The sequence below is a fragment of the Cnephaeus nilssonii genome (assembly GCF_951640355.1).
Source record: "Cnephaeus nilssonii genome assembly, chromosome: 14".
Lineage (NCBI taxonomy): Eukaryota > Metazoa > Chordata > Mammalia > Chiroptera > Vespertilionidae > Cnephaeus > Cnephaeus nilssonii.
The window spans coordinates 49,652,222-49,668,343 of record NC_137085.1 but is presented as its reverse complement, the minus strand read 5'-3'; the positions used below and the strand labels follow the sequence as shown (position 1 = coordinate 49,668,343).

At 36.3% G+C, this 16,122-nt stretch overlaps 1 protein-coding gene across 5 annotated transcripts in view; it reads right to left on the bottom strand.

Moving 5' to 3' along the window:
- Nucleotides 1-303: 303 nt before the first annotated feature.
- IL33 (interleukin 33) overlaps nucleotides 304-16,122 on the bottom strand; it is a 44,222-nt gene continuing 28,403 nt past the window's right edge. For 2 of the 5 annotated variants that reach the window (XM_079791454.1, XM_079791456.1), the window contains exons 2-8: nucleotides 14,215-14,324; nucleotides 8,463-8,588; nucleotides 7,582-7,725; nucleotides 6,154-6,261; nucleotides 5,405-5,455; nucleotides 3,982-4,079; nucleotides 304-2,101 (exon numbers count right to left, since the gene is read on the bottom strand). In XM_079791454.1, the coding sequence (XP_079647580.1) occupies nucleotides 1,898-2,101; nucleotides 3,982-4,079; nucleotides 5,405-5,455; nucleotides 6,154-6,261; nucleotides 7,582-7,725; nucleotides 8,463-8,588; nucleotides 14,215-14,299 (816 nt within the window). In that variant the 5' untranslated portion in view covers nucleotides 14,300-14,324 and the 3' untranslated portion in view covers nucleotides 304-1,897. The remainder of the gene's footprint in view (nucleotides 2,102-3,981; nucleotides 4,080-5,404; nucleotides 5,456-6,153; nucleotides 6,262-7,581; nucleotides 7,726-8,462; nucleotides 8,589-14,214; nucleotides 14,325-16,122) is intronic. The other 3 variants (XM_079791457.1, XM_079791455.1, XM_079791458.1) reach the window with 3 other exon arrangements.

Below are 16,122 nucleotides of genomic sequence, written 5' to 3'. Positions count from 1 at the left end.
ACTTGGAGTACAAAGGTAAAGAAAGATACAATTCCTATTCTGGAAAATCTTACTTAATTTTGAATCACCAAAAGTATCAGACAAATGACCTACTCCAGATACCAATATTGGTGTATTGTGATATGCTTACGTTCACATAAGAATTTCAGAATATTGAACTGTTTTATGAAAAAAATCATTATAGCTTTACATACTTTTGAAAAATATAGTTTATTTAAGAATATAAATAATGTAATGGATATATTTGGTTACTTAATAATAATAATTATTTTAAGTATGTCATACAAAATGCACATAGTCAATATTTAGTGTTTTTCAGAGGAGATAATATAGATTTTGCTTTTTTTGTCTCTATAGTAGTAAAATTATTGGCAAAGTAATCAAACAAAGTTATATTGTTCTACACTTGTTTGCCCCTATATTACAATTCTCAACCTTTTTATCTTATGTTCCACCAGCAATTATATCCAGTAGATTTCAACAAATTAGAAATCAAAGAGCCTACAGTTTGAGAAAAAGTCATATTTCATATGTATTCCATTAATTGTCAGTGTTAAGCCTATGAAAAATCGTAGTAGAAATTGTTAAGGCCTTAAGATAAGCAGAAACTATTCCATTAGTAGTTGAAATGTTATTATGGTTGAGTATAAATTATTTTACTACCTTAGTAACAGTAAAACACAAAGATGTTTAATAAAAAATATTGCTATCAATAAGTTTATGTAAAATTTTATATCAGGTAGACAAAGCAGAATAAAGGTTCTGGCATTCATATGTCAGGTGATTTGGAAATTAAGCTTGGGGATGCCAAAGGTATATCAAGAACACAGTTGGTCAAAATAAATGAAGGTAAAATAGAAATCAAATACATATTTCATTGTAAGTAGGGTCATTGGTAAGTTGGACAACAAAGGGTTAGAAGAAATTTTATCCAAGGTGACAAGTATATAAAAAGTCATTGATTTCTGGAAGTTTGGGTCAGAAGGACATGGTATGCCACAAACATGAGGGCTAGCCAGTTATTGAAATTGTAATATTAATTTTGTGTTCCATCTTGGACTTTTGGCCTCACCATGGTACTTGGATGCCCTAACCTACGTTGTGGCTTAGTGCTTTTTAAAAAAAATGTCTTAGTTTATTCCTAATGATTCTAATTCTAGGTCTGAACTAAAATTTATTTCACTTCCTAATGCAAGAATGTCTTGCTTTATTTATAGTTAACTTGGTCTATAAAAATAAGAATTTTTAAAATGAAAAATTAGAGGTGAAATCACCCACTTCACAAATCTGTACTGGATTTTTCTTAATTTTGAAATTATCTTAACCATATAAATATATATGATTTTTGACTAAAGAGCCATGTAGGCACCTGAAGTTTTGGGCATCTACTAACTTGGTATTTGTGAAATAGTCACTCTATGCAGCATCTGGTTTTTACTAGCAGCTCTTGTGTTTGAGCCCATTGTTTGGAACCAGGGAAAAGTATGTCCGTATGTAGCTCTTTAAAATGGATCTCTGTCTAAAATGAGACTTGAGCTAAGGCTTGTTTCTTTCCAGAGATCTCAGCTCTAAATATGAAGTTCTCTCTGGACTGAAAGTAGAAAAAAGTAAAGGTCTGTATGTCTTTAGAATATTGGTGGGTTGCTTTACCAATACCCTATTTAAATACCAATACTTGTATTGAATATGCAGTGATACAGAGGGAAATAAAAAACAGAACTGAGGATTACAAAAAATATATAATTTTAACATAATGTGTAAAACATTCCACAGCATGTCAAGCACTCTACATTTCCCTTAAATGTTATCTGTTTGTCTCTCTTTTTTTGACAATCTCTTCAATGGTAGCTCTTGGGGCTACTCAACCCAGGATTCACAACTTTCCAACATCTTACATTTAAGAGAGCTTAAATTTGATATTCTCTCTTCTTAAGTGTTCAGTTTGGTCCTTTAATTCAATTAGAGCAAGATGGTTACCCTCTACTCCTATGAAAACTCCAGGATTGCTCTTACATTCAAAGGAAACACATGGTGAGGGCCCAAGCTCTGTATGAAGAAAAAATAAGGTCTGGTCTGGCAACGAATTTTCATATTTTTGTACCTGAGGAAACAAGAGAGAAAGCAACCAATATGTGAGTAGGAAGTCCAGAGTCAATTCCACAGCCCTGTTTTAGAAACTAAAGGGGAATAATTACTTATAACTTGGTATTTTTAGCAAAGCTGCTTAATGAGCAGGGAGTGAAAGGGATGGAAGTAGAGGGTCAAAGTGGGAGAATTTGATTTGATTCATTAATAGCATACTTTGAGAGACATATGACTTAGAATGACTGGATCTAGATGAAATAGTTCTGGATTTGTACCCCTGATTTGCCACATATTATCTCTGAGACCTGGGCACATTGCTTTACTTCTCAGGCCTCATTTTTTTTTGTATAAAACTGATCTAGTTTTCTATATCGGTCAACCCCTAATTTACCCACAAACATGTGAGTGATAAAAATGATTATTATCTTAAGCCACTAAGTGTTGGGGATGATTTGTTACACAGCAATACCTGACCAATACAATAACTCTACTATAGTTACTGTGAGAATTAAATGAGATAGTACTTATATAACATTTAGCTTGATATCTAATAGAGCTCAGTATGGGTCAGCTCTTATTACTAAGTACTTACATATGCCAAACACTGTTATATATACTTAAGAATGTTTTGTTAAGGGAGATGTTAGTTACCATCAGTGTTTATGTTAATACCTTACATGGCTGTATGAGTTAGCTTTATAATTTTGTGTATTTATATAATTTATCTTCTATATTAGACTTTCATGTTTTTTTACTTGTCTCCACCTTTGGCTTCTTTATTACTTAATCTATAATAATAAAAGCAAAATATGCTAATTATACCGGACATCCTTCTGGATGACCTTCTGGATGAAGCCAGGGCTGCGAGGGAAACCCGATTCCCAGGTGCCAGAAGGAAGCCGGGTGTGTGCCCTGACTGGGAATCGAACTGTGATTTCCTGGTCCATAGGTCGATGCTCAACCACTGAGCCATGCCGGCTGGGCTGTTTATAATTCTTCATCATGACCAATATAATACTGCCATTTACTAACTGAAGAAGACTATGCAGTGAATCCTATGAATAGAATGTAGATTGGTATGCTATCTATAAATCTTGGCATATGGAAATGTTTATGACCTTCCCTTTAGCAGGCTTAGGGTATAAAGTTATTTATACATTTGCCTAACAAAACTATATTTTACAAAGAAACACTTCCTAGAAGAACACAATACTTCCTAAAGCCAAATAGGAAGGATTGAGATCATTCTATATAGTAGTGCTTCTCCAACTTTAATGTGCATTTGAATATCCTGGAGATTTGTTAAAATGCTGATTCTAATTCAGTTGTGAGGGATCCTGAAATTCCACATTTCTTTTTTTTTTTTTTTTTGCAAAAAAACTTCTGTTTTATTTTCACATTTTACATCTCTTGTGAATGCATACATATGCCAGTTCTTTATATACAACAAAAATCCTACCTATTAGAGCATCTGAGAAAAAGAAGTGTTCCTTTTCCAGATCCTTTAGACTCTAGGAGGTGCCAAGCATGGATGCTAAATGGCAGTCGACCATATGTGGCATGCAAAGTATTTTTGTTTTGAGTATGAAAGTGATGTTTTTCCTACTACAGCTTCTGTCTTTCTCCTTGACAATGAAATTCCACATTTCTAACATGCTCCCAGGGGATGCTGTACTGCTGGCAGAGACCAGACTTTAAGTAGCTCCAAGAGCAAGATATTGGTGGTAACTCATTGTGTTTTATGTGCAATAGCACAAACAAAAACCCTTCTTCAAAATATCCAAACACCCAAATCCATACAAACTAGTTAATCACAACAGTTAAGTGCATATTTCTGTTATCTCCACAGAGTGCTATATTTCTTAATCACAACAGTTAAGTGCATATTTCTGTTACCTCCACAGAGTGCTCCTTGTTGTTGGCATGCAGCAAGAAGTCTTTGTTATTTGCAGGACTCATCCTTACCATAAATTTGTGACCATCAACATCATCACCTTGCAATTAAAAAAATGTAAATTATAAGTTAAAGATTGTAAATCATTTTAATTTAAACAAATTTAACACCCAGGAAACAAGTTTACAATGTCATGTAAAATAACTACTTCATTCAGCAACATGTCTCTTAGAAATTTGTACCTAAATGAAACTAAAGAGTCATTGGGTAAGTAGGGGATAATTCCAAGCCCCTTGAAGAAGGGAGGTTAGCTTTCTTACATGCTTTCTAATTATAGAATTGGAACTCTAATGAGTATTTCTCTGAGTGTTTGTCTGTCTGCATGTAAAGCCACAGATAGTTGTCCCCCAACATTCAACTCCTCTTCTTGTAATATAATAGAACATATTTTTGTAGCTAAGTGTAGCAATGTGACTAAGTTCTGACCAATGTGAGGTGAGTGGAATGTCAGGTGCAACTTCCAGGTTGTGTCCTTAAAGGGAAAGAGAATTCACATACCCATCTTTCTCTGTCCAGCTAATTGGATATTGTCATGGGGGCAAATAATTTTTTGTTGTTGTGAATCCTCATTTGAGGATATTTTTTCCATTGATTTTTAGAGAGAGTGGAAGGGAGGGGGAGAGACAGGGAGACAGAAACAATGATGTAAGAGGGACACATAGATTGGTTGTCTCCCACACATGCCCTGACTAGGGCGGGTATCGAGCCTGCAACCGAGGTATGTGCCCTTGACATGAATTGAATCCAAGACCCTTTAGTCTGCAGGCTGACATTGTAACCACTAAGCAAAACTGGCCAGGGCTAAAGTAATCTTAAAACATGTAGATCACGGGTGGGGAACGTCCAGTCCACAGGCAGTATAAGCCCGAGAAATCATTTGGTCTGGCCCTGCCAAGGCATTAGGGGTGAGTTAATTAAATGTTTGACCAAATATAGCAGACTAATTTTTAGGTTGATAATTTTGTATGGCCCTCAAATGATGTTTTAAATACTCAAATGACCCATGGCAGAAAAAGGTTCCTCACCCCTGATGTAGGTGTTAGCAGAGCCACAAAGAGAGAAGGAGCTAGGTTCCTGGACAACCTATTCAATAGAGCTCCCATTCCAGCCCTGGCTCAGACAGAAATAAAGTTTTGTGTAGCTTAGCACCCATTATTCTGGGTCTCTGTTAAATGTAGCCAAACATTTTTCCTATAAAACTGCAAAAAAGGTTGAAATGGAGTAAATCCTCTAAGAATCTAAGATTTCACTATGAGCTTGGGCTGGAGAGAACCTTCAGAGACAGCCTGCCTTTCCACATGGAGCACTTTTGGATTTATTTTTAGTCAAATTTAAGAATTCAAACATTACAGCTATCCAAATTACCTGTTTTACTTGCAGGTGGCTGTGAGTCATAGTAATGGAATAACACTTTGTCTGAAAGAGAATGCATAAAATCAAAATGATGGTATACTCTGATGAATTCCCCATAAAATACTTAAAATATTGTTCATAGCACTTGTATATATATATATATTTTTAATCCTCACACAAGGATGTGTTTATTGATTTGAGAGAGAGAGAGAGAGAGAGAGAGAGAGAGAGAGAGAGAGAGAGAGAACCATCAATCACTTGCCTTCCATACTCACCCCAACTGAGATAGAATCTACAACCTAGGTATGTGTCCTGATCAGGAACCCCTCCCCCCCCTTCTTTCCTCCTTCTCCCACCTCCCACAACATTTTGGTGTACAGAACGATGCTCTAAACAGCTGAGCCACCCAGCTAAGGAAGATATACTCTTATTTGAGGATTTACTTTGGTGACATTGAAAAGATTAGAAAGATCTAGTAAGTACTTTAGCAATATCAAATATGTATGGTCCTCCTTCCATCTTTCACAACAGACACCACTTCTCAATGTCAGTGTTCTTTCCTCCTGATGAAAGCTTACTAAGCTTTGTAATCCTCCTCAACACAGTGATATTCAAGCATCTATTGCCAACGCATCACAGTTTGCACACAACATAAGATCTATTTGCCATATCTGAGTTAATCCATTGTTAATGGTTTGGTAAATTTATTTTTTACTTATTAGTAATCATTATATCATTATAGACAAAAGGAAATATTCTACCTTTCTCATTTTTTCCCCCCAAATCTTCAAGATAGATCTCATAACCTCCATCCGAAAGAACAAAAGTAATGGATTGATCATTGTATGTGCTCAGGGAAACAGAACGTTCTGTAACAAGTGAAAATCTTGTCATTAAGAATGCAAAAACTTGTTCTCATAAACAATTGTTTAGCATTTTTTAAAAATGCCTCCCCAGAGGCTTTTTATTATAATTATTTGAGCTGTACTTTGTCCATTGCTGTTGGATGGATGAAAACCTTTGGTGCAAGTTTAACATAGCTCAAAGCTGAACTGTACCACCTGAATGGGATTAAAGGCACTAATTTATTGCATGAAGGCCGTGGGAGGCCATGCTAGTGTGTTTATGGGAGGTTTTGGTGGGGAGAAAGAAACTGGAAAAGTGACAGGCATTGCCTGAGGAAACCTCGGCTTCCTGGCTCCCCATGGACTAGGGAATTGTAGGCAAGAAGGGACAGAATTTAAATAGACATGGATAAATAAATACCCATCTGTAAGGTGTGGAGTTATTCTGAGACTTCCAGTAGTCCTGGAGAATACAGGTGTGAGCCCCTTCTGACCTCTGGCTAAATAACAGACACTGAGAGCAGTACTCCCAACTTTTTAAAAATGTTCCAGCACACATGGAAAATTATAATATTTCAATGGTGTAAACTGAAGTAGATTTAGGAACTATCTATATGGGTCCTGGAGAAGAAAATATTATATTTTCTTTACATTATAGAATTATGCTAAGAAAAATATACAAAATATTAATGAGTATGTTAAATGTTGAATTTGTATGTAAACTTCTAAAGTAAAATGATTTAAAAATACTTAGGGAGAAATTTCAGTGTTTTTCTGGGAACTTAAGACATTTATGTCAGGAATAATACTTGAAATGGCAACTGCAATTCCTAGTCAAGTTTCTCAGTAATCTCTTCACTTCTTGATAGTCACCGTCAACTTGGACTTCATTTGCTCAGTTGGTGATGCAACTTAAAATAATTTTAACAACTATTTAAAATATTTAGTCAAAATTATACTTAAAATACTTAATAGCCCCTTCTTTTTTATTGTCAAAATGTTGAAATTTGGGGGAATAATGTATTAGGTTCCCCCCCTGCCCCCGCCCCAACCACAAAGGATAATGTATTTTCCCCAGGAATAATGTATATGGGATTCCAATCCATAGCCAACATTTCAAAATAACAATGGAGTGCTAACTATAGAATGTGTATGCATTGTTAGAGCAGGTTCCCTGCACCTATTTTAGATAACCACCTAATGGGCACATCAGCAGAAAATGGACAAAAGTTTATAATATACTTGAAGACATAGACTTGGGGCTGCTTCTTAGAGCAGCACTTGCCAGGGTCCTGTGTCTTACCTCCCTCCTCTCACCCACACCACCCCTGTAACCAGTCACACCTAGGATTCTTGAATCATCACTTGTTCTAGTATTTTCTTGGACCAAAGGTAATTCAAAGGCCAAGGCCCCCGCTGATTGTTCAAAGTCTTGCAGGCGCGTCTGACAGGTAGCGAGTAGCAGATTTGGCTCTTTGTAATCTTGAGCTGCAAGACAGGTGGGGTTAGGAGTGGACTATCAGTGCTCACTCTGCCCAGATCCCCTCCCCACTCCCTCTACCCCCACTTGAAGAGTCACAGTCAAGGCTGCTTGCTGACAGTGGTCACTGACCCCAGGACTTTGGCCACCCCATGGTTGGAAGGGCTCAATACCTCTTGGCACACTTACACTCCAGAAGGGCACACCCATTGGAGTCCAGGTGGAAAAAAACTAGTTACCCATGTCTCAACACCCAAAAGGCAACTACTATGGACATTTTAGTTTATCGTACTTCCTTTAAATGAAAAAAAAAAAAAATCACCTAAGAGATATTGTTAATATACAGGCATACCTCACTTTATTGCACTTTGCTTAATTGTGTTTTACATATGTAGCATTTCTTACAAATTGAAGGCAAGGCCCTCTACCAGTGAAAGATTACAACTCACTTGATTGTGGTGGTCTGGAACTAAACTCGCATATACTCGAGGTATACCTATATATATTATTTTATATCCTCTGTTTTCACTTAACATTATAACATAAACATTTCTCCCATTATATTAAAAACTCTTTATAAACCTTTTTAAAAATGGCTTAAAAAGAGTTTATTATTTTTTACTCTTTCCCAGAAGGAAAATTTGTGTGAGGGGAAAAAAATTACATACCTAGATGTAGAAATTGAATGCAGAAGGATGCTCATCACGATAGTAAAGAATTACCAGGAATTGTAGTTTTCCCTTACCTGAGTTTGGTGAATGCCTTTTGGTGGTTTCTTTCCTAAAGTAACAGGCCTTTTTTTCTATGATAAGGCCAGAGCGTAGCTGCATAAAGTACACCTGGCAAATTTCTTCGCCCTTCTGTTGGGATTCTAAACAAACGAAAAAAATGTGATACTGTATCATTCCATCCATTTTCTTTTTCTAAAATATATTTTTATTGATTTTAGAGAGGAAGGGAGAGGGGGAGAGAGAGAGAGAGAGAGAAATATCAATGATGAGAGAGAATCATTGATTAAATGCCTCCTACACGCCCCACACTGGGGATCGAGCCCACAACCCGGGCATGTGCCCTGACTAGAAATCGAACCGTGACCTCCTGGTTCATTGGTCAACACTCAACCACTGAGCTATGTCGGCTGGGCATTCATCCATTTTCATCCTTTAACAAACCCTGAGTGTAGCAGACCAAGAAAGAAACTGCAGATCCATGGTATTTTGTCAGAAACTTTTGGGCCATTTGTGTTTCAAAATTCAGAGCTTTTTAGACATTAGAATTGTCTTGTAGAACATATATTTAGCACTCCCAGCAGGGACTAGGACAGTAACCCAAATTAAAAAATTAATAATATTGTAGTGAAATATAGAAAATTGTATATAAGGTGGAATAAAGACCTCATGGTGACTCAGCTCAGGCTTTCACTGTTAAGTGAATTTAGGTCATATTTTGCTGTCAAATGAGTTATAAAAAACTTTAGGTCTTTAGAAAAAAATTTGTTTTTCAGAATTCCATATAAGGGAGTGTGGACCTACATCCCACATATATTATTCTTTGCCTCACTGAGGGGAGACTCTTATGGTCATATGAAGTCTGTAATCTTTTCTACTTATCTAGAATATACTTTTAATAATTTTGGAGGCATGGCTGTAGTCTGTAAAGGTTATCGATTTTGAAAATAGCTGTCATTTACTAAGTGTCTGCAGTGAACCTACCACTGTGCCAATAATCTTACATACTATGTCATGTAATCCTTCATAATAATATAGCAAGCAAAGCAGGTATTATCCTTCTCATTTTACAGATGATGATCTAGAAGTCATGACACTTACCCAAAGTTACAGGTCTGGTGAGAAGTTGTGACTCAAGTGTATCTAATATCAAAGATACTTTTTACACCCAGCTGGTGTGGCTCAGTGGTTGAGCATCGACCTATGAATCTGGAGGTCACGGCTCAATTCCTGGTCAGGGCACATGCCCGGGTTGCAGGCTTGATCCCCAATAGGGGCCACACAGGAGGCAGCCGATCAATGATTTTCACCACTGATGTTTTTATCTCTTTCTCCCTCTCCCTTCCTCTCTGAAATCAATAAAAAATATATATATATTTTAAAATATATTCTTTCCATCTACCTCTATCTAAGAAAATATTACAGTGCAATTTTAGGGACTAGCAAAATATAAGCTCAAATTAAATCATTTGAATTAAAAATATTAATTATCCAGTAATTCTAATTTTATTAGAATTTAATTTAATTAACCAAAGAAAAATTAAAGTCTAAAATAAAAAAAATTGCTACTTTGAAATCATAAAAAGACTTTTAGTGTCAAGTAGAAAAGTTGTAACACCTGAGTCAAAGGAGCTCAACTTTCAACATTATAGTAAGTAAATGAGTTATCAAGCAATTTCAGAAAATGAAAATAATTACTTGTGACTTTGGGATCCATTCTATGATCTTTTTTTATTCTCTAAGATTTGCCTTACTAGTATGCTTTTAAAAGTCAAGTAGAATAAACATTTGTTAGCTACCATTTTGAATTATCTATATCTTGCCTCCAATTTAGATGGGCATCTACCTTTAAGAATATTCAACTGTCTGAACAGGGCAAGATCACTTATATTATACTCACACCCACCCTGGAATTCCTTAACATCGCTTCAAATTCAGAAATATCAACTATGGTATCGCACATTAATATAATGTTTTTAGAGTTACAAAGATAATTTACAAAGCTGTGCCAGAGCCAGCATTGAACTTGGTCTCCTGATAACTAATTTAATACAATATTTTGTTTACTGTGTCAGTTTTCTCTTCAGAGCTAAAAGGTATAAGATGATACTGCAAACATTCTCATTCCTTATATGCTTATCAGTATCCCATAGGGACATGACAGGCATGTCTTATATTCAGAGTGGACTCTGTGGGGAGTGGGATATGGGTCTTGGGTAGTTAGAAGTGAGGGTCAAGATATTAAAGTATTGTGGATGTACAAGAAGAGTCAGGCTAAAGATACGGATGTACAGGCTAGCATCTAGTGGGACAAACACTGGCTGTAATTCATTGGGGGTGATTATAGTTGTATTAAAGATGCTTTACATGGGGAGTATTTGAAAGAAGGTTTACTTTGGTGTTCAAGGGCAGCTGGAAATGTGGTGTGAGGGTTGTGTTCTCAGGAGGAAAGCACAAAGCTGACATGGCCATGGGCACAGTGTAGGAGAGAGTGCTCCATTGGGGTCAAAGGCCCAGGTCAAGCTTATGTAAGGGCTGTTGCCACTTTCTCAATCTCCATCATATTTGCTGTCTGAGGACAGTGTCTTACTATAGCTTTTAAGAAAATAACTAATTTCACCATAGCATCAGCATGTTGAAATTCTCAGGCATTTCTGGGGAGTAAATGGGGAGGAGCCTGGAAATCTGCCTGTAATTTTGCCACTTGGAGACCGAGACTATGGCTGACAGGATCTACAGAAGCAAATCACTTCATCTTTCATTTCTTCCCCAAACACTTTTTCACCATGGTGTCTTCTCACTGCTTCCTACCTTTTCCCTGTCTGTGGCATTTGACTTTAGGAACCACATCCTTCTTCCCTTATTGTTAGGTTACCAGTTTTCTTAGATTCTTCTTGTTTCTCTCTGATCAGTCCATCTTGGTCTCTCTGTTAGTTCTTTCTTCTTTACCTGCTCCTAAATGTTGGTGTTCTTCAGGATTTTGCCCTTTGCCTTTTCCTCTCACTCTAGACTTTTTTTTCTGAGCAATCTTGCTTGCTCCAACAACTTCCGTCATCTTTTTATATACTGACGACTCCTTAAACTATAACTCTACCTTTATTCTCTCTCCTGAGTTTTATATCTGTTGCTCTTTCTCCACGGGGCATTTTGACTTCAGCTACCATAAAACATCTCTACCTCTATCTATATAAAGCCTCCTTAACTCTGGATATCTCTACCTGGATGATCTATACCTCCCCCAAATTAAAATTATACTCACAATAATAATTTTTTTTACCCTTTCCTACCCCCAATATATTCTTCCTGAATTCCCTATCTTGAAAAAACAGCACCTCTATCTACCATTGTCTGCCCAATTCTTAAATCAGAAAGTTGAGAAACATCCATTTTTCCTTCTTTCTCTATCTCTCAATTTATTTTATATGTCACTAAATCTTCATGATTTCACCTTCTGACAGTATGTGAAATTTAGTCCTTCCTTTCCTTTCTCTTGTTTTAGGTCAGGCCCTCATTATTAGTCCCCTAGATGAATGTAGTAAACTTCTGACAAGTCTTAGTTTATACGCTTGTCCCCTCAATCTCTCTTCACACCACCATCAGTGTGACTTCTCTAAAATAAAAATATCTTGTAATTCCCCCCAATTAAACATTTTCAATGATTCTCTACTGTCCACAAACTCCTTCACTGTAACAGAAGATTTTCCTTGGACAGACACAAACTGAAGTGTGCGATCTCTACCCAGCTCTATCCCCAACTGTTGCATGTAGGAATATGAGCCAGTGTTACTAAATCTTCAGATTTTTTTGACAAAACCACACATTCAGATTTTTATGCAAAATCTCCTAATCTTTAATTGTTGCCTCAATTGAAAAACAACACCAATAATACTGTTCAGACCAAATAAAATACTTCAGCTGGGTGAATCTCTCAAGGCTCTCTATATTGTGACCTCTGGCTGTATGCATACAAAAGCTGGATTGTCAGGGCAGGGAAAGAATTGATGGATGTGGGAGAAGAGGAAGTAGCAGAGGAGAATGGACTGACTTTGGGGAGTAGCCTCCTGGAAACTTGGAATGGGATAATTTTTAGGAGGGGCTTTCCTCTAGCTCATGAAGTGTTCCTGTATCTCCTTGGCACTAAAAATTAAATGGCGTGGTGATGACCAGAACTCATAGGGAACCTGACTGTGTGGATACCTGTAGTGGTTGGATAATGAGTTTTGTGGCGTTGTGAGATGTGGATTGTGTCAGATCGTGTTAGCTCAAGGGAGGAAAAATAATTAAAATGAACTTTTTTTTTTTGCTTGAGGGCTCAGAGCATTTTCTTTGGAAAAATGTGACATTTATTGCACCCTGGGTTTTGAGAAGTGGTTCATACCTGTCACACACCTCACAGCTCTCCGGTTTGGGGCCAGGAGTGTTTACTAGTAAATAATGACAATTTTAGTGTTAAACAGAGCCAATATTATTGAAAAGGAAGATCTGCTAAGGGACAATTAAAATAATATGATATTAATATAAGTGATTTGGGGGATATCTTTATTACTGTTTTTCTAAATGTTGTAAATAAGCCACTACAACCTTAAAGAAGTTACATTTTAATTTTTGTATCAGTGCCACTAACTCTGCTGTAAACTCCAGCCTGCTCCCTTATTCCAGTATCTTAAAGAGTCTACATCTCCTGAGGTACAAAGACAATATATTATTTATTAAGAGGAAATTTGGGATGCAGAGTCACTTCCACTGAGTCACTGTTTCTACATAGAGCAGTTTGACTCAGACTCAGATTAAAAAAAAACCAAAAAAACCCAAAACCCACAAAACACAAACCCTAACAACTGTGATTTCCTGGCCATTTAGAAATCACAGTCAAATTAGTTTTTTCCCTGGTTACCAAAGAACACTGTGGGTGATCCAGAGCCTTAGGGAGAACAGAAATGATGTACTTTAACACTGCTTTCTCTTCTAGCCTTAAAGATGTTCAGGGAAATGGAGAGGAGCCCAAAAAACAAGGATATGCAGTCCCCACCATCATTCCTCATCCTCTGTTTTTGCTCTAGCCCACCAGGGCTCTCTTAACTCTTTTGTATAACTGTTCCTTATGAAAAACATAAGTATAAATTTGTATAATTATTGCCTAGGATAGATAATATAAGGATCAAAGAAGTATATAGCCCTTTCATCTTAAAGCTATGGCTTCTACTTGGTTCTTTTTACCCTTCAATTTATTACAAACCCTTTGAGTTTGTAATTGGATAGAATTGAGCATCATTTGGTCAAATCTGCTTTCTTTGGGGCTTGGATTATTCAAATATCTTCACTTACATTCTCTCATTTATCAAAAATTGCAAGTTAAGACCACAAGCTTGATACACCAAAGGTCTTAATAAATGTTTGTTGAATGAAAGTGGGGCCATTTAAATTTTGTTAATTAATTGGGGAAAAGTTTTTGGGATTTGGTGGTAGGGGGTATGGTGGAAAGAAGGGATTGATATGAAGGGCTATAACTATGTTTATTACTATTAGCAGGTTTAAATTATCTGAACCATTCCTGTCCTGTGATGCATCAAATAAATAAAAGTTGGCCGTATGTAGTCTGTTTAAAACCAAATGCTGCTGTACTGCACACTTATGAGCCATCCCTTTCAATTTCAGCTCTTGTATTCTTAGTAACTTTTGATAAAGTAGCATGTATGAACATTGGATAACAAAGATTTGATAACAGATAAAAATAGTGTGTAAAGTAATCAGAAATGCTCAATTCCTTACTTCTCAACCTGGGAGATTTTACCGAGACTTTTCCTGCTGAGTTGTTCATTTTTGCGGGGGGAATTTTGGTAGTTGAATATTTCATTTCAGGCCCTTTTTTTTCCAGGCTTCTGTTGGATTAAATATAGTATTAGTTCAATTGTCTCAACTTGAAAACAAACAGAAACAACTGTGGCTAAGTCAATATACAATTGATAACACAACCACCAAGAGAAAATAATTCTTTTAGTAAAATTTGAACATAGTATTCTGAATATGTATCTATGCTGGAATATAGGACAAAAAGAACTGCAAAGAAATCTTAAACTTTACTTAGTGGTTTTGTTGTTGATGGTAATATTGGTATTGGAATTCTGAGACCATTTGCTATACTATAAGATATAGCAAATAAGTAGATGTTTGACATAGGATTTTCACTATAGGAGAAAGGACAAATACAAAATAAAAGAATCCAAGAAGAAATTCCTATGATGTTAAATTTGAATCAGTAATATTGGTATACCTATATCTTAGTTTCTAAGTACTTTTTTCACTAAAGGGAACTGGGACTCTAAATGTGGGCTGGGAAAGTAGAAGTGAACAGGGAATATGTTGTTGTGCCAGAAAGCAGTGAATCATTCAAAAACTAGTGAGGTTGTGTCAAAAGGAAGCATGAAGATTCTCCTGCTGGCCAAATTTGGGACAATTTGACATCAAAAGGAATCATGATGGTAATTGACTATAAGGCATTTGATGAAAAAAGAAACCCACAAGTACATAGCATTTATCAAGAAAGAGTGAATGAGGAATTTATTTATTACAGAAGAAATGATAAAATTAGAAAAATCACCATCTTCCAGTCCCCAATTTAATACTTGATCATCGGTGGACTGCAGTACTCTACTGAAAGACCCTGGAGTTCTCTGTCATAAATTGCAGAAAGCTCCATATTCTTTCAGTAGGGTCCTGCAACCTGGCTTCATCATCAAGGTAAGACAAGTGATGCTGTGGTTTGTGGGGAAAATGGGACTTCTTCTCTAGTCTTAAAATCTCTCTGACATTGCTGAATTCTACTAGTAGTTATTGCTTCCTTTATTAAGCATTGCCTTTTGTTTTCTAGGTTAAACAAAATAAAATCCAAATTATTGGATTTGGTACCATTGAAATCTCTTCATATTGCTCAGCTTTTCTAGCAGGGTAAGGAAGCAGCATTGAGTTCCTGGGTGAAAGGACTCATTGGAAGATAAACTTCATGCACCTTTATTTTTGTCCCTGGCCAACCCCAAATAGGCTAAAATTTTCTTGTCTAGATGGAAGTAGAATATTCCATGCAGCCATACTATGTTCAGACAGTTTCATGAGCAAAATCCTTTAATGGTAGGGCAGTTGAGGACTCCCTCTTCTGCCCCTGAGAATGAATATTATCCTCACAGAGCTTGAGGGCCTCACATAAATTCTTATCTTCTTTCTCTGATTTTCTCACCTTCACTGATCAAGAACACTTAGAAGTATAGAGCCTTAGACATCATTTTACTGAGCTCCTAACTTTATAGATGAGTGGGCTAAGTAAAACTGAAAAATTAAATGCCTTGCTCAGGATCACAAAAGTTGAACTGGGACCAGAATCTATCTGTTATGCCAGAGCTTCCCTACCCTGTCTCCTTTTCTTCCCCATCCAAATGTAGGAATAAAAGAATCAGAACTGGGAATTTAACTTCAAATGCTTAGCTGGTTGTCCAACTTCTTTGAAATAATAATTTTTTGAATATGGTAGTTAATTTTAATCATAACATGGGATAGTGCAGGTCAGTAACCTTATTGTAGTTAAACTTTAAATTGTACAGAAAATAAGTCAAATAGTAATCTGCACATAGTAGGCATTCAGGTATACTACTTTACTGATAACATGAAAATTGCAATGCTGTTTTT